Source organism: Thunnus albacares, chromosome 11 (genome assembly GCF_914725855.1).
Source record: "Thunnus albacares chromosome 11, fThuAlb1.1, whole genome shotgun sequence".
NCBI lineage: Eukaryota > Metazoa > Chordata > Actinopteri > Scombriformes > Scombridae > Thunnus > Thunnus albacares.
In genome coordinates this window covers 9,228,150-9,253,212 of record NC_058116.1, presented here as the reverse complement: position 1 = coordinate 9,253,212, position 25,063 = coordinate 9,228,150, and the positions used below count along the sequence as shown (strand labels likewise).

Here is a 25,063-nt window from a genome sequence, read left to right as displayed (position 1 = left end):
CAGCAAAAGTTTAGTGAGAATCTCCAGTCTATCTACCACCACACATGTGCACAAGCACACACACACACACACACACACACACACACACTCCCCTTTCATCTATCTTCATGGTGCACTGTACATGTAAAAGTAGAAATGGTACAAAAACAGTCTTTTAAAAAATCAGAATAGTAAAATAGTCCTCTGATAATGACTACGTTTACAATTAGGTGACGTTTTGTCATTGTTAACAGAATGTCCATCAAGAGCCCTCTTTTCACTCCCTTCATCCCTTCATATGTTGTATTATTTCTAGGCCTCAGCCTCTCTTACCAACAGACTTCAGGGTCATAGATGTTACAGAATTATTAGGAGCAACTAGAGATGTGACTAACTTTGCATTGATTTCATGTTTTAATGAACCTCTTGGTGCTCGTTTCAACTTGGAAACTGGCATTCTCTGTTCTTATGAGAAGTCTTTTTTTTTGTTCCTCAATTGCCAACCAAAAAAGCTCCGAGATCATCTACGCAGGCTTATTGTCTGTTATGAAATGAGATCTATGAAAACATTTGTCATGAGGGCAAATGGTTGAAATATGGATGAGTATGATGTTATCAGTTTTGTTTTAGACAAGGCAAGAAGTGCCTTCATCGAGTAGTCACTCAAAGTATGAGGAAGGGCCTGTGAGTCAAATGGAGCGGTGAATAAGTGAGTGGATATTAGTAATGAATGCTACTGTGGTCACTCTCATGCCAAGCATCGTTTGGCATTGCCACCACTGCCCTTCCTCTGGCCTTTCTCCCCACGCCCTCTTCTAAACTTTACCCAGAAGCGATGCACACATGTCTTAATGATGCACAGGGCCTAAAATAAAGCCCACTCTCAGATCACGCCCTTTTATAATAATCTCTCAGGGAGTTTCCTGTCCAGTGAGAATTGTCATAATCAACATATTTCCCGCCTTATCATGAAAGCACCCTCCATTTTTAGCCTGGCTGAGCTCTCCACGGCTACTTTACAGTTCAGTTTGACCCCTTTGGTGATTTGAAGAGCTTTATTTTGGATGTGGTTGTCCAAGTTTTCTTTCTCTCATGGCTGTGAGATGCACTCTATATGGTTGTAACAGTGCAGTTACATAGTCGTGCTCATGAGGTTGTACCCAAACGTGCAGCCATGTGCGGTCATGCAATTGATTGGTTCCTGCAGTGCCAACAAGATAATCAATATTTCAACTATTTCAGCCCCTCTTTAGGCGCTGATCTGCCATGTAGTGAACTACTTTGTTCTACTCTTGTACGCTGTATTTATCCTGTACCTGCTCTGCGGATTGTAGAAGTCATTGTTAAGACAAGGATATAAGATTATCTTGTACTACTTGTACCAGAATAAAATGCAACAAGTACGGGGACAATAAATGTGATACTATCAGGTTATTTTAAGTGTCAGACATGAGGTGGATGTTTCCTCATGAACTTCTTTATTCCACACTGGAGGGTGCAGTTTTTTGCACTACCTGACTGGCAGGTTCAGTGACTGTGAATGCAATCAAACTGGCTCATCATTTATATTCAGAGATACAGTACTACACATGTCACTTAGCAGGTTTATTTTTAACCCTTTTATATTGAAAAAGACTTAATTTTGCATATGTTTTTGGATCAATTGTATCTATGGATGAATAATGATATTCTTTAAACTTTCATTGAACTTTGTATCTTAAGTACATTTTATTATAATGACTTAAAGCTGCAGTAATCAATATTTTATATGAGTAACATCTACAGCAGCATGCAGCTACTTTCAGTGGAAAAGCTCTAATAAACCCACTGTACTCTAAACTGCCCCTTACTAAACGGCAGACACACAAAGTTAGCTGGTGAAAGACAGACAGATATTAGCCTCAGACATTGGACATTGGAGACCAAAACTGAGCTACAAGAAGAGTGAAACCCAATGAATAATAATAATATTCATTGGGTGGCCAGAAACAAGACTCCAAATGAATGCTCATGTAGTTCTGCGTCTGCAGGATGTGTTGGCAGGCAATACTTCGCCTACATGTTAGCCATATCAACATAAAAGGCAATAATATGTCAAATGTCTGTCATTTTTAGCTTTATGTGGAGCTCTGCCCCAAGTGACTAAAGGAAAACTGATTAATGTGGCGTCACATCCCCTTTATTACACACAGTAGTAGGTGCAGTCATCTTGTGAAAAAGTCACAAATTAATTAACGAAGCTTTTGTTGTTTTGAAATAAAATCACTGTGGACTTGTCAAATTCACATTATCCTTTCCATCACAACATACAGTAGCTCCTGAATGCAGCTGTGTTCAGCAGCTAACGCTTATATCTCATATTTCTGAGATGCTCACATTCACATTTTCTACTGCATTAACATGCAACAATAAGATGTATACAATGACATAAAAGAAATATACACTGAGTTGCATTATCTGCCTTGTGCAAGTTTCCAGTCTCTGAAAGTTCACTATTGTTGCACACATCATCACATTCAACAGTCTACCACATGATTGTATGCCCAGTCATTAAAAAGAATATGATTTGTTACAAAGTGGCCAAAAAACAGCCATGTACAATCCATACATTTCACACAGAATAAGCTCTAAAACTGGAGCCTAATATTCTTCACTTTCAAAATACAGTATCCTTAAAAATCATGCACAGTATGGTGTCAAACACAGACTTCCTGAATATCTAATTTGAAGAAGGTTAAATAACCTGCAGAGGAATTGTTTTTACAGTTTTTGAACCAAGATAAAAGGAAGAGGAACATTGCCAGTAACCAAGAAGCTGTGATGTTAAGAGAAGGTGAAGTTGCCAAGGGAAACAGGAAAACATTTATAGTTGTGAACAAACTGAGGTTACATTTAAGAGGACAAATCATACTGTAAATCTGCATTTGTGTTCACTTACTGCAGTCGATTAGTCAGGCATGTTACTGTACTCAGCCCTCACTCCGCTAATTTGTTATCCTCATAACTCATACCACTGTTATGTAACGGCACTGTGGGTCTTTTTTTAACTTGCAAAGACTGCATCTTTCATTATTTATACCATTTCATAGCGCAGATCTATCTGGGATATAGGCCTGTATGGGTTGAGTATAAAAATGGGACAAACTTCCTGCATCCAGGAGGAAGTGCAGCATGTGTGCGCAAAACTGTCATCAAAAGAGCCACTTTTAGAGGGATAAAGCCTATTTCCGAGTCAAAGCATCCATTCCTCTGTAGCTCAGCAGCATTAATGGAGCAGCAGAGCTGAGAGTATAGTGCCTTAGAGTCGTTACCTATTCTAGCATCCATTAGCTGAAAATTGTGTTGACTTTGAAACTACTTTCTATATATCAGGTAAGACAGATTTTCAGATTTTGTTAGGGTTAACCTTTTTGCCACCATGAACCAGGGGAACTGTATAGAGAATAGTTTGGGGTTTTTTTGCACAAAGAAAGGTGCAGGTGAGGGGAAAAACAAGAGGGGCTGCTGACACCCTTACATATGATATGATTAAAGATTATATACATTATACTTTATAACTTTATCATGTAGATAGTGGCGGAACAGGGTCAACTCCAAAAGAAGTAAGAAGTATCCCTTGAGATGTCTCTAATGTCTGTTTCTATATTTAAAAGGTCAAGACAGTGTTTATAATGCCTTCTGCTGGCAAAAGCTTCCTGGTCCATCACTTTAAAAGCCTCTTGATCTGAAAGGTATGAAGTGATACATTTGAGCCAACTAACTGCATACATATGCAGACACAATAAAGGTTTAATTGTTCTGATTTCAACAGTACCTCAATCTACCACATTTCTGATGTGACAATAGAATTACCTTGGCTTAACAAAATAATGAAATATAAAAGCTAGAGGGGAAAAACATATTTTTACTAACAAAACGTCTTGATTGCAGGTGTCTGTTCAGTAATCTTAACAGGTAGGCTGGGAGGCGGTGTGATGCAGCCACCTCTAAACAGGATCCTCTCATGGGACCTGTTACCTTAGTCACTTTCCATCACTCAGATTTAAAAAAAAAAAAAGACTCGATCCTGACCTTGGGGAAATGCACAAAGGCCTCCTGCTGATCTCTCTGTGGTTCTGGCCAAAGGCATCGACTAGAAAAACATGAGCTCTGAGGGAACTCCTGGTATTTGTCTCAATCTGCGGAGACAGGGCGGCCAACAGGAGAGACAGTGGGTGGTACTGTTCAATGGCCATACTGAGGTAAACAGAGCAGCAAATGTGTGAGGTATTATACTATTCTCTTGTAAACAGAGACAACTATATAAATGTACTGCCTAACATAATCCAACACAAATGGTGATGGGGTTACCCAACTAGATGAACTGGATGATCAGAGTAAGTGGACTGCATTTATATAGCACTTTTCTAGTCTTACCCAACACTCAAAGCGCTTTACAATACATGCCAACATTCACCTATTCACACACACACATTCATACACTGATGGCAGCGATCTCATAGTTGAGTATAACACTGACAAAATGGACAAAAATACACCACACATGGAATTGCATGAGAATAATGCAACAAAATTGCCCGATGTCCTATTTTTAATCACTCCTCCAATAGCAATACATTGTCTCCTTTTTCTTTCTATGAATGTTGTAGTACTATAAAGAATATACATTACATATGTGCATCTGGGCTTTCATATTAAAGATTGGCTTCATCTGAAAAATATTACACACATCCACACCAGACACACAGTCTCTGTTATGTTGATATGTGAATCAGGTCTTACTGTACTTCCCTCTCCCAAAGAGACCTTCCTTCTTAGCATCAATTCCCACAGCAGTGCAATGGAAGATCCACCGGTGAGACTTCCCTGGAACTGGTAACATCCCCTGCCATTCTGAACAGGACATAAAAACAAGCTTCATTGTCTTAAATGCATCATTATCTCCCATCTCACATGATGGTGGTATATACTACAAAAAATTACACTTTTCCATATTTGTATTTGCACAACATTGAAATCCAATTAACTGTAATTTTTGACAGTTGTTTTTAGAAGTAGCATTGTAAGTTGAATAGAGTTCACCTGTGTGTAATCTAGGTGTGACAAAGGGATTTTTGGTTAAATGATTGAAGGTCCAATAAATAAATACAGAGGAACACTCTAGACAAACCCACAAGTTAACTGAAAAATACCAGTCAATGGAAAGGATGCAAGATTTCTGATGCACAAAGTCAAGTAAGGTCAATCAGGGAAATGAAAAGAATTTGGCTCAGCTGTAAATCTGCCTAGAGCAGGTCGTACTCAAGACCTGAGTGTTTGTGTGTAAGGCCATAAGTGAGGTCGCCAAGAGAACTGTGGAGATCCTTTTGGTGGCCACAAGGTTCCTTGGCTTAAATGGGAGATGCTGTATGTACAACAACTGTGAGAAGTTTGAATTTTCTCCCCGTGTCTGCATGGGTTTCCTCCAGGTGCTCCAGTTTCTTCCCATAGAGCAAAGAAATGCAATTTATGTGAACTAGTGGCTCTTTTGCCCAAAGCTGTAAGTTAAATGTTGTTATGAAAGGTTGCCCAGTGTGTACTGGGAAAGCTTCCAGCACCCTACAACCCGAAGCAGGAATAAATGGACATCTGAGCAAGTGTTTGCCAGAATGCTTTCTGGTCATACTAAAATCTGTTTTGTGTAAATTAAACCCCGCACATAAGCAGAGAGTAACACTGCATTCCCACCATGAAGGCTGGTGGTGGCATAGACTGTAAAAGAATACAGACATAGTCACTGTGACGCCACCCATTGGTTTGTGGACTGCCGTTTTGAAGCCTCAAATTTAGCGATTTGACTGTCGCCATCTTTGATTTTTGGAGCCAGAAGTTACCATATTTGGACGAGAGTATGGAACTGACCCTAGCGCTAGCTGCTAGCTTGGTTAGCACTGTGCATTTACAGGCTATGGTTAACTGTGGTAATTCTAATGCTAATTTTCACTGGCGAAAAACAGACTTAAAGCCATTAAAACAAAATGTACTTACCTTACCGGAAACACTGAACATCTGACTCTTTAGAGTGTCTTTTAGTACAACCAAATGCTGAACAAGACTATTAAAGGCGACCAAAATGTTACAATTAACTTCATGAACTGAAAACATAGCAGCAGCTACGCTCGTACTCTGAGGTTACGCCATGGTTACGTTACGTAATCAACGTTGTCGCCGTGATAGCGACTTGTCAATCATAACGTAGCCACGCCCTAAAGCATACGCTGCTTTATCATCTATGTTACTCTAAACGGGCCCATAACTTACTAAATGAACATCATACTGTACTGAAGAAGACTTGAAACTAGCGATTGAGACAATAAACTCATTAGGAAAGTGTTTACTGGGGTAATAAATCAAGTGAGAAGTAGGGTCATTTTCTCATAGACTTCTGTACAATCGGAACCAGTGGAGTCGCCCGCTGATGGCCATTAGAGAGAATGCAGGTTTAAGGCACTTCCGCATTGGCTTCACTTTTCAGAAGAGCGCTATCCGCTTGGGTGGTGGCAGCATCATACTGTGAGGAATTCTCCTCTTCAGCAGGCCTTGGAAGGCTTCTGAGGAGTCGAATTAAATCTACAAGAGAAATACAACTGTGGAAAAGATTTCTTTTTCAACAAGACAACAACTCTCAAAACATGTCCTTGAAATGTTGATATCCTGGCATGACCATGTCAGAGTCCAGACCTCAATCCAGTTGAGAATTTGTGGCAGAAAATTGCTATTCACTCACAGTCCCCATGCAACTTGACAGATTCACAAACAATGGATGAAATCTGCAGTGTCCAGATCAGCAAAGATGCAACAGACTGACTCTGAAACTCATAAAATCTTTAAGCTGTTAGTTATTTTACATTTAAGTAATGTTAATAAATTCAGGTCAATTTGTAGAGATGTGTTCTCTGTATTAAGATTCAAGATTTTTTTCATGTTAGTCAGTGTCAAACAAATTATATTCAGTGTGATTAAAATAAAAATAAAACATAAAAAAGTCTAGGAAGGTATGAGCAAGTCTTTTTACAGCCATTGTACACAGCGTTCCTTCAACTCATAACAGTAAGGTTTTGAAGGCAACATGTATATGCTTTTTGCTATAGCCCCATTTGAGACTCAGCTACGTAACAAGGAATTTTCATTTTTGGAAATGTGATAGAAAAAGCAAACACAAAGAAAGAATGTGAGAGGTCGAGTTCCTATTTTAACACCCTGGTATCCACCATCTGTCCCATCAAGACGTCTTCTCTTATACAACAAAGTAACAAATTGGGCAGGAAACGTTTTACTGCCTATAATTCATTCATGAAGGCTCTTCCTATGCACTGAGATGTGACTGCACTGGGGAGAACGGTTAATTGGCTTTTGAGGGCATCTGTGGGGAGATGTCAGACATGAAGAATCACCCTTTGCCATAGCAGCTTTACAACAGCTCCTACAATCTTACACAACTGTACTCTTTTGTAATACATTCATGAAAGTTACATGTGTGCAGTTATTTGCTAAAACATTGCTTTAGCCTTGATGGTTAGTAACACAGGTTTTGCATAGTGTATATTAATGTTGAGTTCATTACCAGCCTTAAAAAGCACTTTAAGTCTTGTTGTGCTAAACACTAAATTCATTCATTATCATGGTGTAAGAAAAAAGAGTGACATAATCATCTATTACTGTTATATATTACAGTTTTATGAGTGCTTTGGTTGTTCATTCTGGCATGAGATTTGAATTATTAACAATTGTGATCTCAGTTGCACTAAAAATAGTCATAGCCAGCTCTAGTCAGTAGAGGGGGGTGTTGTAATGTAGATAGATGTTCATTCATGAAGTCATATTACCTCAATGGGATTCATTCAACAAATCTTTGATGATACACTCCTTTGTATTGTATTATTTGGAAGATATATTGGGTATGTTATATGATAATATAATTTAACCTGATACTAAAGCATAGTAAACATTGTTATCTGGTGTATGTAGTCAATTTAATTGAAGGTATTTTTATACTTTTTATACCTTTAAATAAACCTAATTTCTATGTAATTTTTTATTCTTGTATCCAGGCATCAGTTTAATATGTGGATTAGATTTTCTGTGGTTGTCTTCTGTATAAATAAACTGTATAAAATGTTGCACCGAATGTGTTAGTTTATGTTGTTCTAATGTAAGTTTCCAAGTAACCGTTACCAAGGCTGTAATTGTCTCTACGCAGCAAGTAGGAAAATACAGTAACATTCATGCCCTTGACCTCAGGGATTTAATCTTGTTTTTGTTTTGGTTTTTTCCATTATATGTAATAATTCTACATTTGATTTCATTTTTTTCTGGATCAGCCTGTTTAACAGATCCATTGAACTTTGACTCTAACAGAAAGTCTGTTTCTTCATTTTTCCTTCCAGGGATGAGCAACAGTTTAAAATAGCATGAACACATTTTTGAAAACTCGGTTTGTATCCCATTTCAATTTCAGCTTTGAACTGTGTGAAACGGTGTCTTCGCACAGCAGCTCATTTTACAGTCACTCTCTCCGCCATCTCCTCACTAATTAGCCTATCTCTATGCCTGTATGCGTTTCTCTGTGTGGAACTTGCTAAACAAGCACATGGTTTGAAACCATTCATTCATCTCCCCGCTCTCCAGCTGCTGTCATGGCAACCATGTATGACTGGCAGAAAACAGACTGCGGTCTCTGAGCTCCAGTTAACCCGGAGGGTTTAGGCATAAACACACTCTTGGGCAGATGAAGAGCTGCGATATTGAGACACCAGGCCAGCCACAGACTGTGAGGTGAGTCAGAGAGCCCTGAGGGACTGGGTTAGCTGGCATACTGTACACTTTTATGTGATTAGTGCTGGACCACAGTATAATAACACATTATTGTTGTCAACATTAATTGTTCTGTTTTGGGTTTTTTTTTAGTGGGAGTGGGGGGCTTGTAGTATTGCCACTTTGTCCAATGTTTTTATCTTTACAGAATATGATGCAGCATCTGGCATATCAACCTCTGCTTCCCACTGTAAACAAATATCTTCAGCAGAAATGGGACCAGTCTTCATATGATTTACACAAGAGAAAGGTTAGGCACAACATATATTTTGAGTTGTGACTTAAGCATTTATTCAAGTTACAAACCAACCAAATTAACCTTTTTTTTAACCCATCCAGTTAGTGCATGTTGAAATTAGTATTATTACTATTCAGTGTCTTATATAAGCTGTATGTGCTGTATGTGTCTCCCAAGGTGAAGTCAGCTAAACCAACAATAAACACAACTCCACCAAAGACCTATGGTCACCTGGCTCTGAAGCTGAAGAAACTAAAGGTTGTTTTTTATCTCTCATGTTTTCGACTTAGCTCACATCATGTCCATGGGGTGGCAGCAGATATTACAGTACTGAAACCATAGAGTGAAGTCTCAAATTATTAGAAATGAATGAAATTTCTGAGGAAATTATAAGAATGTTTTTGCACTCAGTTCAATTTAGAATATTGTTTTAACCATAAGTGATTTAAAAAAGTGATAAATTACAGTAGTCAAAATATTGAAAAGATTGATTGACTATTTCAGGTGTCTCATCATGTGTTCCCCCTGATGCTGTGTTTCTGTTTCTAATCTTATGTGATTGCATTAAGCTTGAAGAGGAGTGGATGATGAAGATTCAGAGGGAAAACAATATGCTCATGGACAAAATATCACACATCATGAGGACAACTGGAGGAGTTGACAACAGGAATTACTATGAAAGGAAAAGGTAAGTTGAGGTTTGTGCTTTGCATTCACAGCAGCAAATGAATCAGTACAGGGAAAAGTAAATATTTAAAGTCAACATGGGAAGGCAACAAGTTGTATTGCCAAGAAAATAAGGTGGGCCTTGAAACTAAAAACCCAGCCTGTCTTTACTCTTCATTGTAGCCTTGGCAAGGAGAAGCGACAGCTGGAGTTGCTCCGTATTACCAAGGAGAATCAAATGATCCTGCTCCGTCTGAGCCAGTGCAGGCCTCACTATAATGTGAGGAGGTGGCATGAGGATTGGCTCCAAACTCTCAAGGTGATGGACGCCATTACACGTTACCCACGAGGAGCAAATCAACAAAAGGTTGCTTTATTTTTTCTTTTTACTTATTGTAAAGTATAACATTACTGTTGTGATTCACCTGTTAAGCGCAATATCTTCTTCACTCTATATACAAATCAGAATCACAATGACCTCCTAAACTGTATCAGAATGATTTTGTACCATATAGATTTCATTTTGTGTGTCAATTTCAGAGCCAAGAAAATTCCAGTAAGAAGAGTTGTGGCTGTGAGAAAGAAAAAAAGACCAGTGCTGATGAAACCACACACAGCCCTGTGAACAACAAGACCAGGGGCAAAGCAAAATCTAAGGAAAATAAAAGCAGGAAAGAAACCACCAAGAAAGAGAACACTGGAACTGAGCAAGAGGAGGCGACTACACACCCTGCCCCTAAACCAAATGTACCTGAGAAATCCATCTCACCAGATACACTTGAGAATCCTGGTTTTTCTGACACCATTCAAGTCACACTAGATAAACCCCCTCACACTGTTGAAACGTCCTTGGCTTGTGATGGACCTGAAATGTCCAACACTCCTCACACACCTAAAACAAATAGGCAGGAGACCACAAGTACTGAGGAGGGATAAAAATGCCTTGCAGTAGCAAAGTAATCATTTTCTGCACTGTAAAGATACTCTGTTAGTTCCACTATGAGCAGTTTTGGACAAAGATAACCTTAGCTCCAAGTGAAACTGAACCCAGATATTGTATAGCAGGAATATGTTATGTGGTACTATTAATCTATTAATTGAATATAGTATTGGTAGTCTTATGTATAGGCTGTGTACCAGGATAATTTAATGATCACAATACTTCCGTTGATTATTCACAAAGAATGCTCAATAACCATTTGTAATGTGTTTATTTGATAAGGACACAAAGAAAGAAAAAATAAATAAGAAAATATCAAATAAATGTGTAAAAACTGTTTTTTATACTCATAAAATCATTTTACAGCTAAACATGTAGCGAAAGTGGAAAAAAATTAGAGTTAAAGTGGAACCTTCTGTACACTCGAGTTTCCCTACGACGTAGTTTAGCGGAACACTCGCAGCAGAAGAAGCCGCGGATTTGATTTTACGCAGCTAGCAAGCTAGCGCATATTACAGGCGCACAGTTTGTGAGATTGTTTTTTTCTGTCTCTAAGAATGACACACATTTGATAGTCAAAGCGTCGTCTTCAAAAACAATCAAAATGAATCTCGACAGACTTCGGAAGCGAGTGCGGCAGTACATTGACCAGGTAACAATTATGATTTCTTACTGAGTTTCTGTGTTGCTAGCTAATGCTAGCTTGCGAGCAAACCTGGCGTTAATGGTGACAAACCTTCATACTCGAGACTGTCACCCGGCCAGCAAGTCAACAAACCACAACAATAATATGCATTTGAGTGACTCTTATCATGTCTATGTGTATGTGTGTGTACGTGTGTTTACAGCAACAGTATCAAAGTGCTCTGTTTTGGGCCGACAAGATAGCATCCCTGTCTCATGGTGAGTGACGTTAGTGCTGTTTATGATCGCGTACTTACTAATCTGTCACCTAAAGTTACATAGCTTATGTTATAGGGACAATATTCGTGTTTTGTTCCTGTTATATTTATCAATGTTGTACGATCACAGCTTAAATGCAACTTTTCACCGGTGGATGTGGCGGATAGCACATCAGCTGCAGTGTTTTAGTGTAGCCCGTCAGTGTCTGTGATGGCTATCTAACTTTAGAAATAAATGACGGTAAGTTATCTCTCTGTGTGGCTTACAGAGGACCCCCAGGATATCTACTGGCTTGCTCAGTGCCTTTACTTGACCTCACAGTACCACAGAGCCTCGCATGCCCTCCGTTCACGAAAACTTGACAAGGTAACTCCAGGCTATGTGTGAATTATTGATATGTGCAAAGCCGTGTGCAATGAGTAATGAGTTTTGGGTTTATGACGCAAATTAGTATTTTTTGTGTTTTTAATTTGTGTAATGATTTATGTGTTAAAGTCTAAATTAACCCTATGACAACAAAGTCAGTAGCATAGTCTTCTTTGTGTCAGTCCTCAGTCTGAAACAACACTTGTCTTCTCTCACACAGCTGTATGGAGCTTGTCAGTATCTTGCTGCTAGGTGCCATGTAAGTGACTTGAACATACCTCTACTGTATGAATTTGAAACCTTCTCTTGCTTGTTAATAAACTTCAGAATGCCATCTAGAGAATCCGTCTAGATATATTTTGTGCTTTCGACGTATTTATTTATGACTATTTGTTCTAGTATGCTGCCAAAGAGTTCCAGCAGGCCTTGGATATCCTGGATGCAGAGGAGCCAGCTTGTAAGAAGCTACTGGACAGCAGTGGGAAGGAGGACAGTGGGACACCAGAGTCAACCAAGGACTGGGACATGTCCCCTGCTTCTGTAAGTCTGCCACTGAAACACTGGAATATATCTAATATAGCACACAATTTCATGATTTCAAAGCTCAGTTAGGTCACAGATTGTTTTTCTTAGTTTTGAAAAGTCTTCAGTTATTACTCAGCATATGCTGTAGTGTTGCTTTTGATAAAACACAGTCAGCACAAAAATATCCACACCCCCACTCATGATGTTTTCCTGTTGATAAATACTGTCTGTTGGAGCAATCTGTACCTGTATTGTCAAAGGAGTCTTCTTTGAGTGTCCAGACTTTTCTGTCCAGTGCAGTTCTAGCCCTCACAACCACTCCTACCACCAAGGATAGTTGTATTTACCTCATTGGTGTTACTTTCGTTCTTGGTGTTTAATCCTAATTTTTGAGGGAGAATGTATTCTTTTTTTTTTTTTTTTTATAAATTTAAGAATGTCAGAAGAATCCTTGAATGCATTGTCATATATGCAATCTCTATCATTTATTTTCCCATTTTTGCATACCATACAGTAGCCTCATACATTGATTTTGATTGGCATAAAGTGTAAAAGTCCTGTTCACAGCAAAAACATAAATGATAACGATATGATACTAGCTTGAACCCAGTGGTTGAAAAACTTGCTCCGGAGTTAGATTTGCAGCAAAAGTAGTACAGCAGAAGGATTATTTTGAGCAGGCAAGCTGCATGACATAAAATGTTTGGAATGGAATATTCTCTCTGTTGTGTAGTTTTTATACAATGAGTCATTTCAAACTTCCAAACTTTCAAGCTTCCTGTGGCCAGGCTTGTTAATGTTGTTGACAGAGCTTCAACACTAAATGAATTTATGAGTAATATTACAGACATTTACTAGAGACTTTGACCACTGGCCCCTTCTTTCCGTTCTCCCTATTCTCTCTGTGAAATATTTCAGATCAACAGCTCCATCTGCCTCCTGCGGGGTAAGATCTATGATGCCATGGACAACAGGCCACTGGCCACCTCCAGCTACAAAGAGGCCTTGAAACTGGATGTGTACTGCTTTGAAGCCTTTGACCTTTTAACTTCGCACCACATGTTGACTGCACAGGAAGGTGAGGCTGATGTGTCTGTACAGATATGATCTGTCTGTAATCATGTAAATGTCTCTTATAATGTCAGCATATATGAAACCTATTTTGTTCATTCTTCCATAGAGAAAGACTTCCTTGACTCACTTCCTCTGAGTCAACAATGCACCGAGGAAGAGGAGGAACTGTTGCACTTCCTATTTGAGAATAAGTTAAAGAAGGTAGAGGGGCTGTGTTTTGAGTTTTCCAAATTATTGAGTATTTCCTTTGCCTGTTAATTAGTTAATTAATTAATTAATTAATTAAAGGATGAGGCAGGTGATATTTTATATTTTTGTTATTGTCAACAAATTCCACGAAAAGGCTGAAACCAACAAGGAATTTATCCTACTAAGAAGTATTAAGTTTATATCCATAATAATATAGTTAATATAGTTTATTCTGTAATAGACCCCCATTGTTGTCCAAAAACGACTTTATTAAAAGCCACACTGTTGCAGTGGGTCACATGTTCCTCTATTATGATGAACATTGGCACTGTAGTTTATTTTGAGTCAATCCCATATACACCATCCCGCCTTATCCTTTAATCTGACTTCAGAGAGAGCTAACAACCATCCATATAATGGTGCTCTAGAGCGTCATGTATTTCTTTACAGTTAATATTAATTGAAATGCAAATGCATGTCATGGATATTCTGCCCTGTTTTTGTCTAATTCCTTGTTCATTTGTCTCATTTGTTTTCCTTTTTCATGACCTTGCTTTATCCCCTTTCCCACCCACTCACTTGAAAACCTTGCACCCACCCTTTGTGCACATACCTGAACACACACACACACCCACTCTGTCTCTCTTCCTCTTTTCCACTGCAGTATAACAAGCCCAGTGATTTGGTGGTGCCAGAGATGGTCAATGGTCTTCAGGACAACTTGGATGTAGTGGTGTCTCTCGCTGAGAGGCATTATTATAACTGTGATTTCAAGATGTGCTACAAACTCACATCAATGTGGGTGTCTTCAGTTTCAGCTGTTGATTTGTGTTGTGTTGTGCAAAATAATGGACAGATTTGTAACACCTGCTCTGGAAATTTGGGGTCTACATTCATTATATAACAAAGCCAGAGGGATTTTGCTATTGTCATTATGATTAGCTGTTTACAAAATGTGTTGTTTGCTTTACTTTATTGCTTACTGTTCATACCTTTTCTCATCTAGAGAAAGCTTTTGTCTAATACGCACCCAATGAGGAACCAATGTAGTCAGAACGGTCAAACCAAGAAAGCACATAAATGTACCCTTATGACACAAAACAGCAATAATACACACTTCCTAAAATAACACTTATTACAAAAACATGTGCTTTTTCACATTGCACACGTGCTTCCTTGTTTTAACTGGCAGCTGCCACTCATGCAAATATCTAAATCAGGCTACGGTAGTTTGACATGTGCTTGTCACCACTGAAGCACTCACGTTCAAGTCACCTGAATTTATGAATTTAAAAACAACCATAACAACCAGTGAATGTTGCTTTCTTTTACAAGTATGGTAGATTTTATACATTTCAATTCATGAATCACAGTTAATACTAACACTTGGTCAATTTAGATTTTTATTACCTTTTGTCTTTCCTTGATTGTTATTCCACTGGGGTGTTCATATGAGTTTTCATTTTGTATTTACTCCAAATGATCCAAATAGCAGTTGAAGGGTTGTGCCTGGTTGCTTGGCCAAAATATGAATATATTTCAGGCTGAAAACATTTTTTTTTTTTAAATCTAAATTGGGCAAATGAGTTGCATTCAACACTATGTTAAAAGATTTATGAATGTCTGTAGAATGTCTGTATACAAAAACACAACACAGTACTGTTCAATGCAGCTCTGTTTGTTTGTTTGTTTGTATTTCAGGGTGATGGTTAAAGATCCCTTCCACGCCAACTGTTTGCCAGTCCACATAGGAACTCTGGTAGAGCTTGGAAAAGCAAATGGTAAAATATACCAGCCATAAAGAATGTTCACTTTGATTGCTTGGCCTATTCATTAATATTGAGATTTAAATAAGTTATTTTATAATGTATTGATATTGCTCAGTTTTAAGCTTCTTTTTTTTTTTCTTGTTTCCCCTTCAGAGTTGTTTTACCTCTCGCACAAACTTGTAGACTTGTATCCCAACAACCCAGTAAGTGTTGCCACTATATAACTTCTCTCTGTTTACTTAAATGAATCTATTTGGTAACCAGATGAAAACCTTTTCCCAGGTGTCCTGGTTTGCTGTTGGGTGCTACTATCTCATGGTTGGCCATAAAAATGAACACGCTCGGCGCTACCTTAGGTATGTATTAGCACTGTTAAAGGAAGTCCATCCTGTTTTCAGCCTCAGGCAGTTTATATTTGGTTTCAGTTCTACGTGCCACATATTTGATATTGTATATCTCCTGTAGCAAAGCCACCACCCTGGAGAGGACATATGGTCCCGCATGGATCGCCTATGGTCATTCATTTGCAGTAGAAAGTGAGCATGACCAAGCCATGGCTGCCTACTTTACTGCTGCCCAGCTGATGAAAGGGTAGGCAAATCACAAATCCGTGAATTTTCTTCTGCGTTACTTCTCTGAAATGCCACAGAACAGCTGACATAAGCTATCAGTCAATAAAACCCCCACATTGCCATGACTAATGGTGCACAAGTTGTGCATCTAGAGGTACTTTTTTTTCTGCTATGATTGACACATAAAATGCAGACAGGAAGAATAACAAGGGCAAGACCTGCCAGTCAAAAACATTCACCAACTTGCTGCTCTTAGTATACAGCTGAAATAAAATGTTGCTACTTCTGTGAATGTTTTTTAGTTTGGTCAGTTTAAAGTGTCTGAACTTGTAATTTTCTAATCTTGTGACATGTTTATTTTTCACACCTGCCAAAAAAAAGGCAGATTTAAGTATTGGCCTTTTCAACTGCATTAGTTGTTTAACATACTATACAGTATTTAAACATACTGCTAGTTTTTTAGGTTTAACATAACTTCATTTAGGCTTCAAAACTCTTTTTGAGAGTTGAGATTTTAGGCAGTGTTAATAAAATGAGATAAAAAAAGAGGAATAGCTTGTTTAATGTCTCCTTCCTTTTCTCATCCAGGTGTCACTTACCCATGCTCTACATCGGCCTGGAATACGGTCTGACCAACAACTCCAAGCTGGCAGAACGTTTCTTCAGCCAGGCTCTTAGCATCGCTCCAGAGGACCCATTTGTCATACATGAGGTGGCAGTGGTTGCCTTTCAAAACGGAGAGTGAGTCATGTTGGCACACAGCAATGTTATTTCTGAAAGTAGACTAAGAAGGTGGGGTGAATTAACATCATGTGCTGTCCGTGTAGCTGCCATATAAGCGACTATCACAGGCTGAATGAAATGACTGGATGAACAGTCCCTACTTGACAAAATTCAGAGCAGCTTATTCGCTATTTCGGGTTAAACTATTAGTCATTTTTTTCTAGCAGTCCAACAGTTGGCTGAGAGATTTACATGAAATTAGTCCAATTAATGACTCTGAGCATCAGAAAATACTTATGTGTTGATGTAACTCCCAGTGATTAATTAGTACATTGTTATGGGAAAGATCTCTCAGTTCACTATTATACAAAAAACATTTTTTCTCACTGACAGTTTTTTAGAGTTTTAGTTTGATTTTTCCCTTGTTTTTACATCTTAAACTAATAAATATGCATAATGTGATTTAATTTGGGTAAACGGATCCTTTCAATACAGGAAAGCATAGTAGTATAAACACAAAGTACACACATCTGATTTAAAGAGGAACTGAAACAGCAGCCACACACCGAGGACACACAGACTGCACACAGGGTATCTGGTTTATTATATAGAAAATTCATGCTGTAGGAATGTTTTCCACATCTGTTTCAGCTGGAAGACAGCAGAGAGGTTGTTTCTTGATGCGATGGAGAAGATCAAAGCCATAGGGAATGAGGTAACTGCTAATTTATTAAATTTGTGTGAATGATGAACGTCTTCAAACATGACCGCATCTGTAAGTGTTGCTTCATGTTTTTCATTCAATTTAAGGTAACTGTGGACAAATGGGAGCCTTTGTTAAACAACTTGGGTCATGTGTGTCGAAAATTGAAGTAAGTATGGATCCAGTTTTATTGTGCAGTCTGATGTTTAAATGAATGATCTTGAATCCTGCCTTTTTTCTATGTGACAAGGATTTCATGCTCTCCTCTGAGTTGGGACATATAGTGCTAGCATATATGTTAGGATAAATGTATCCTGAGTGAATGATTGAACCAAGATTGTTTGGAGGGCATTCTCTACTGGTTTTTTCATTTATTTTCTTTCACCTGCCTGCTTCAAACTAGATTCAAAGTCGTGCTCAGTTGTTCTGTTGCAGTATAATTCAAGCATAGGTAGGCCGTCATTGAAAATTAATTTGAATACACTTAAATGAATTATGCACAGCCACTCAATAGATGTAAGGGGCTTGCAGAATGTGCGCCACACAAGTGGTTGTCTTGAAAGGATTGGATAGTTTATATGTAGAAGAAGGATTTGAACCACACGAAGTGAATCCATCATGTGGATTGTTGGTGTGTCATCGATACATTCATGGTCCGGTATGATGTGTTGCTACCTTCGGTTGCCACTCTGTTGTATTCTATTGATTCTAATGGTTCTCTGTCTGTACCTTGTCTATATTATTTAAAGTGATTGTAATTGAAGTATTTATATATCATATTTTCTCCACCATCTACAATTGTATATGTATTTATAGGCATGTTGCAGTGTCCAGTCCACAAACCTTCTAGCATTTATTAATATTTATTGGAATAATAAAACAAAACTGTATTATACCCATTTGTATATCTTAGTTACAACGCACATCAGGAAACTGGCTTACTCAGCCACTGCTAGCAGGTGATTGTTTACAAGGTAGAGCTGTTTTGGTCACTGTCAGACTACTTCTCAATACTCAAAGTGAAATGTGCCAAAAGTTGGGTGAGCATTTCTATGGAAGCATATACATGTTAAATTATGTTTTAAAGCATCTTTAGGCTGTGCCGTTCATGGTAAAGTAATGTATTATGTTCATTTTTTGATATTTCTGCAAATAGCTGCTTACGAAATTTTGTTGAATCCCTTCATATTTACTTTTTTTATCCTCTGATGTTTTTCTGTAGAAAGTACGACCAGGCTCTGGAGTACCACCGTCAGGCGCTGGTGTTAATCCCTCAGCATGCCTCCACCTATGCTGCCATCGGATACGTCCACAGCCTCATGGGCGACTTTGAGAGTGCTATTGACTACTTCCATACGGTATAGTTCCTTTCTCTTCAGTCCATATGGGTTTTGTGTCTTACTTGACATCATTGAGGTCACAATTTAGCAAGAACCATTCATAGAAAGGAAGGTTGGGCTCCTCTGAGAGTTTGAGCAAGAACTGAAGTTTCCATGGAAACCACAACAACAAATCCTGCATATTTGTTGGTATACCTTTAATGGAGTGTCGCCAAAGGTCAATTTGCTGTGTGACTGGTTCTAACATTAAAAAAACAAAAATCACAAACATAAAATCAAACATAAGACAGGACCGATAAATAATATTCAAAAATGCAAGTTAAAACACCAGCTGCACTCTAAAATTTTGCAGTTAAAACAAAATTAAAGAATGGAAAGAAAAACATATTACATAGTACATAAATACATTGTATATATTTGGTGATATGGGACAGTTTTTGTTTCATTAGTCACACTAAACACCGAGCATCCTCTGTGATTGGTTGAATGAATTTCCTTTTTATCAACAAATATCTTTTTTCTCATATTGTGTTTTTTTTATTTCCACGGCAGGCACTTGGACTGAAAAGGGACGACACGTTTTCTGTGACAATGCTTGGCCACTGTATTGAGATGTACATTGGTGACACAGATGCCTATATAGGTATGATACAGCTAGAAGCAGCAGTACCAGATAATTTAATTTTGTCTTTTAATTACTGTGAAGGAAATTCCATTTTTCAACATGTCACCCCTTAGCTTTTTTTAATCAAAAAGAGGCTGCTTGGAAATACTTCATTATTGTTTCATTAAAGTGGTATTTGGATCTTTTTTTGCATTCACATTAATGTGGTGATATTTGTCTCTAAATTTCTCACTAAGGCACCGACCTCAATGACAAGGTGCGAGGAAGCTTGAACACTCCAGCATTGATGAAGATGCTGAACACATCAGAACCCAGTGAGCTTCTAGCCACACCAAGACTGGAAGACACCAGCATCACGTCGTTGGAAACACCACTGTCAAATCAGGACAAGATGATGTTGGAAACACCCCTGCGACTCTCTTTAACCCTGGAGTGTGATATGTACGAAAGCGATGTGATGTTAGAGACCTTGTCAGACACCAGCACGTGATTTGATCCTGCCAGGGGGTGGAACTGTCGTAGCAACAGGTTGTCATAGGTACACATATCCAAGCCCAAGGACAGCTTTCAAACTTAAACTTGGGCACCTCGCCTCCACCAAAGGTTTCTTGTGGATTTCCCCTCTTGTGCATTAGATATGATTGTGTTGTATAGTGTGTGTTGTGTAGAGTAAAAGTGGGTGAGTGAATTTGTTTACAGCACCTGCTGTACATCAGATCAATTTAGCAAGAATGCACTTTGAAAGGGGAATTAACATGTGCCTTGGTTAAGGGGTTGAGAACTGGGTTGAGCATTGGACTTTGGGTTAAGCCTGAAGTCACTGGGAAGATGTGATCCTCTGACACTTGATTGAACGGAGCAAACACAGCCGTACGCCTCATGTCACAATTAAAAGACTACAGTCACTTATTACTGCCTATGGCAGGACCCTCCGTATTGCTTAACCTGTGGACTTTCACCTGGAAAAAGAGCCAGCTAAATACAAGCAGTTTTGGTGAAACAAGTTACTGGTAATTCTAGAATAAACCATGCATTTATCTTTAAAGATTTTATCATATTGTGGTGTAGTTTCATTAAAAGTCATTGGTGTGCTTAAAGACAATATTAAGCTATGCAGATTGATTTTACAAGTTTATAAGCAATAAGGGCTAGTGGGATACAATTTGTATTGGTGTAGTTATAACCTCATGAACCATATTTAATCACACTGTACATATAGAGGCACAGTAGAAGAATCATAATCATACACTGGAGAAATTTGAGTGTGTTTGTATTACATGTCATGTTGCTTGGGTCTGCATTAAAGTCTTCACCTTTTAGAAAAAATACCCTCTGGAAGAGATCAAGAAATAAGGGTGTAAAATGACTAAGAATAACTAGAATAAAATAAGAGGCCAGAAGACAACTGGACAATAATGGCATAAAGTGATTCCCAATACTTATATATAAAAAATTGGACACAATCAGGAAGAATTATGTGGACCGAGATATGCCCACAAACAGCTCAAAACATGGTCTGAAGAGTTTTTGCCAGCAACGAGTGACGAGGAAAAAAGTAACATAATAATTGGTCAAAAATTAGGGAGGCTGGATGATAAGGTGTGGCCTAAGCTGACCCAAGGACATAAAAACAATGCCCCAGAGAAAAACCTTTGGAGCGATTTGATACTTTGTAAAAAGTGCTACTCGTTCCCCTTTTTTGCCGGCATTAAAGAACACTTTGCTACTTGGACCTCTGACTCCCTTTTTATTAAGAGAGAGTTTCTTTTTGCTCTGATACATTTTTCTGCAACAATTCGACACAACAAATGGCGAGTCCCAGCCAGTAGGAAGTCGGATCCTTTCGCCGGGGCGGCACTCTCACCTCCCTAAAGACCCACGGGCCACCAAATTCTTGAGGTAAGCAGAGCCTTTTTTATATCTGCCAATTAATAGTGGTGTCTGTGTGGGAGATGTGATCCGCCCAGGTAAATGATCTATTCCTCTGAACCTAACCTGTCTAAATTTAAGCAAATTATAAGAGGCCAAGTAGCTGGTGTAATATGTGTTAAGTGTTTTGTCTGTCTTTTGATGTTTGTGTTTGCTATGCCTCAGCAAAACCATGGTGCGGAAAAGAATGAATGTGATGAGATCATATTTAATGTATGTATAGTTGTTTGGATGTTAGCAACTGTGGTTTTTGCGGGAGGGTTGATTGGGTTGGCAGTAAACCAGGGATAGCTAGAAAGATCAGAGCAGTATTTCCCTGACACCCGATCCAAAAAAAAAAAAAAAAAAGGGCGCCAAGTTGGGATTCGCATCGCATTTCGATCCTGGGACATCCATTAAATTGGATCTGGTAGAGTCGAATGCGATGTAATTCACCGACGGGTGATCAATGACGGGTGATCAATAATAAAAAAAAAAAAAAAAAAAAAAAAAAAAAAAAAAAAAAAATTGTTTTTTTTTGAGCGTTGGGTTGTGCGGCATGGAATTTTCATCCTGGAACATTCATTAAATTGAATCTGGTAGAGTGAAGTTCCATGCCAATCAGCCCAACAGATCAAAGGTTGAGGTTTTTTTAAATTAGACTGCCATACCTAATCAAAACAAACATAAGTGTGAGTTTTTGTAAGCGCTTAGAGTCAAAGGTCAAAGGTCACGCCTCTAGGATAAGGGCGTACCTTAAAGTTCACGATACCGCTCCCAAAGAGTGGGGGGTCTGCATGGGTGAACAAAATATATCTCGAGAAACAGAAATTAGCGTTTTAAGGGTAAAACGAGCTAATTTTTAAGCCTCAGGATAAAGGCTTATCTTAAAGTTCACGATACCGCTCCCAAAGAGTGGGGGGTCTGCATGGGTGAACAAAATATATCTCGAGAAACAGAAATTAGCGTTTTAAGGGTAAAACGAGCTAATTTTTAAGCCTCAGGATAAAGGCTTATCTTAAAGTTCACGATACCGCTCCCAAAGAGTGGGGGGTCTGCATGGGTGAACAAAATATATCTCGAGAAACAGAAATTAGCGTTTTAAGGGTAAAACGAGCTAATTTTTAAGCCTCAGGATAAAGGCTTATCTTAAAGTTCACGATACCGCTCCCAAAGAGTGGGGGGTCTGCATGGGTGAACAAAATATATCTCGAGAAACAGAAATTAGCGTTTTAAGGGTAAAACGAGCTAATTTTTAAGCCTCAGGATAAAGGCTTATCTTTTACATCACCTAGAAGAGGTGATAATTCTGTTAAAGTTAGTATGAAGTAGTGTACAAAAATATAATATACATGTATGAAAGGATTATAAAAAAAAAAAAAAAGAGGCCCCTTTCTAGTGTATAAGGGAGAGGAAAAAAGGAGGGAGAAGTGAAGAGCTAGAAGTCCCAAAGACAACAGATAGTAAGCCTGGGCATTGTGCCAAGGCAGGCCTGTGCATAAATCTGGGCGCGAAGCCAGAGCAGGTGTAGATAAGGAGTGCAGAGCACACACACACACACACATACGCTTACACACATACACACACACACACTCTTACACACATACACACACACACACACACACGCTTACACACATACACATACACACACATACACACATACACACACACATACACACATACACACACACATACACACATACACACACACACATACGCTTACACACATACACACACACACATACGCTTACACACATACACACACATACACACACACACACTCTTGCACACATACACACACACACACGCTTACACACATACACACATACGCTTATACACCTACACGCACTCACACTCACGCACACACACACATATTCCCACATACACAAGTGCAGGAGAAAGTGGATGATTGTGTCAAACAGACACACACATATTCCCACATACACAAGTGCAGGAGAAAGTGGATGATCGTGTCAAACATATACACACATTCCCACATACACAGGTGCAGAGAAAGTGTATGAACATACACAAACTCAAGAATAACATTAAACAAATAGAATAGAGTGTAAAAATAGTGAATGGATCAACAAAGAGAAGAAAGTAATAGTGATAATGAAATACAGGCCCCCAGTCATTTTTTGAATAAGGGAAATGTGGAAACTAAAGGCATAAAAACACATTTTTGGCTGGAACACACATATTTTGACGAGGACGGCGTGGAACACTGGCAGACTGAACAAGAAATTAACCAGAAATTGTGGCAACTGACAAAGATCATAAATTTGAATCAAACAAAAGAAGAGTTCCCAGCAGTACCTTGGGAAGACGTGATACGCAGTTTATGGGTGCCATTCACCCTAGCCGCAATATTGGAAAATCTTTGCCTATACCCCAAAGGTGTAGCTATTCTTCCTTTGCGCCCTTTTTTAGGAATCCCTGAAAATTTAGCAATCGCAGGGAGACATAGAGGGGCAGTAGATCCGCGGCTGCAGATTTGGATTGTTCCCAGGAACGTAGAGTGGGAGACAGGTAAATTTGGGTATCTTGAAAAAACCCGAGCCGAAGACGGGAGTGAGTTCTTAAAGTACAACCCAGAGTTAGTACCAGGGTTAAAACAGGCTACTACAATAGGCAAAATATTAGTTTTAATACTAACTAGGGAAGACGGACAGCCTGAAATCACCAGAAAAGAAGGCAGTGCTAAACAAGGAGTGATGGGAGCTAAAATAACAAAACAAGAAGGGCTGCTAACCCCAGTAGAGTTAGTAATAAGACAGCATCCAGACCAGGTCAAACAAATAAGACATTGTATGAAGACGTGGCATAAGCGAACAACAGGCATCCTTCAGTGGCCTGAGAAGGGGACTTTCGACGTGGCCTGCTGTAAAGAAGTAGAAGCTAACATCAAACACTACAAGGCAAAAGAAACCAGCAATAGCAGGGAAGGAAAGCGCGCCCGAGAACGTGAAGTGCTCAGATGGTTTAGAGACACTGCTAAGCAACATATATTGGACATAAAACAGATGCCCGCTTTAAAGAGCAAGAAAAAGAAGGCAGAACAGCAAATTACCCCCTCAGCTCCGATGGAAACAAGCCAGCCACCTCCATATTCCCCCCAGCAAGAGGCTGTACGAGTAAAACAGTGCCCACTGGTGGGACGAGAAGCTATAGCAGAGGGAGAAATCACCGGACGATTCACATTGAACTGGGACACACAAGATCTTCCAGCACGCAATGAGTCATCAAGGGTATCAGCTGCCTCCCCTCTCTGTGAGGAAGAAAAAGGAGGTGTGCGGTCCGATGACGCCTATGAGACTTACAGGCAAGCTACATGCACCCTGGAGGATGAATTAGATACAGATAAAGCCAGGACAGCATATCTTGATGCCTGTGAGGCTTATGGACAGAAGACACGCTCCCAGGTGGACAAATTAGATCCAAACAAAGCCAAAACAACATATAACGACAAGGAAATGACAGCCTGTGGATCAGAGAGACGACATGCCTTACCTGTGCAGAGCCAGAAAAAGGAGGGATGCAGCCAGAAGGGGTCACAGTATACAGAACGACGATACCGAACTGACGATATAATGACACCCCGCGCTCATTCCCTCCCAAGATGTGAGGGGACTCAGCTCCCACCACCAAGAGAAGCTCACACAGTAGAAGATGAAGTGGAGGGAAAAA

General features: G+C 39.1%; 3 protein-coding genes across 6 annotated transcripts in view; 2 read left to right on the top strand and 1 right to left on the bottom strand.

Moving 5' to 3' along the window:
- The window catches only part of fgf14 (fibroblast growth factor 14), a 129,689-nt gene extending 123,312 nt beyond the window's left edge, over positions 1-6,377 (bottom strand). Inside the window, exons 1-3 of one of the 4 annotated variants that reach the window (XM_044365424.1) lie at positions 6,012-6,063; positions 4,762-4,872; positions 4,051-4,157 (exon numbers count right to left, since the gene is read on the bottom strand). In XM_044365424.1, the coding sequence (XP_044221359.1) occupies positions 4,051-4,108 (58 nt within the window). In that variant the 5' untranslated portion in view covers positions 4,109-4,157; positions 4,762-4,872; positions 6,012-6,063. Of the gene's footprint in view, positions 1-4,050; positions 4,873-6,011 lie in introns of all 4 variants that reach the window. The other 3 variants (XM_044365418.1, XM_044365423.1, XM_044365421.1) reach the window with 3 other exon arrangements.
- A 2,179-nt stretch (positions 6,378-8,556) lies between these two features.
- On the top strand, positions 8,557-10,965 carry cfap97d2 (CFAP97 domain containing 2). Its single transcript, XM_044366495.1, has 6 exons — positions 8,557-8,793; positions 8,981-9,082; positions 9,248-9,328; positions 9,640-9,758; positions 9,920-10,103; positions 10,277-10,965. Exons 2-6 carry the CDS (start codon positions 8,984-8,986, stop codon positions 10,670-10,672), a joined length of 879 nt encoding a protein of 292 aa, XP_044222430.1. The 5' UTR covers positions 8,557-8,793; positions 8,981-8,983; the 3' UTR covers positions 10,673-10,965.
- A 152-nt stretch (positions 10,966-11,117) lies between these two features.
- Positions 11,118-20,510, top strand: cdc16 (cell division cycle 16 homolog (S. cerevisiae)). Its single transcript, XM_044365606.1, has 18 exons — positions 11,118-11,328; positions 11,525-11,579; positions 11,848-11,945; positions 12,166-12,204; positions 12,345-12,485; positions 13,389-13,548; positions 13,651-13,745; positions 14,398-14,531; positions 15,435-15,514; positions 15,656-15,705; positions 15,785-15,858; positions 15,968-16,093; positions 16,663-16,815; positions 17,449-17,512; positions 17,608-17,669; positions 18,723-18,858; positions 19,393-19,483; positions 19,702-20,510. Exons 1-18 carry the CDS (start codon positions 11,281-11,283, stop codon positions 19,953-19,955), a joined length of 1,860 nt encoding a protein of 619 aa, XP_044221541.1. The 5' UTR covers positions 11,118-11,280; the 3' UTR covers positions 19,956-20,510.
- The last annotated feature ends 4,553 nt before the right edge of the window (positions 20,511-25,063 follow it).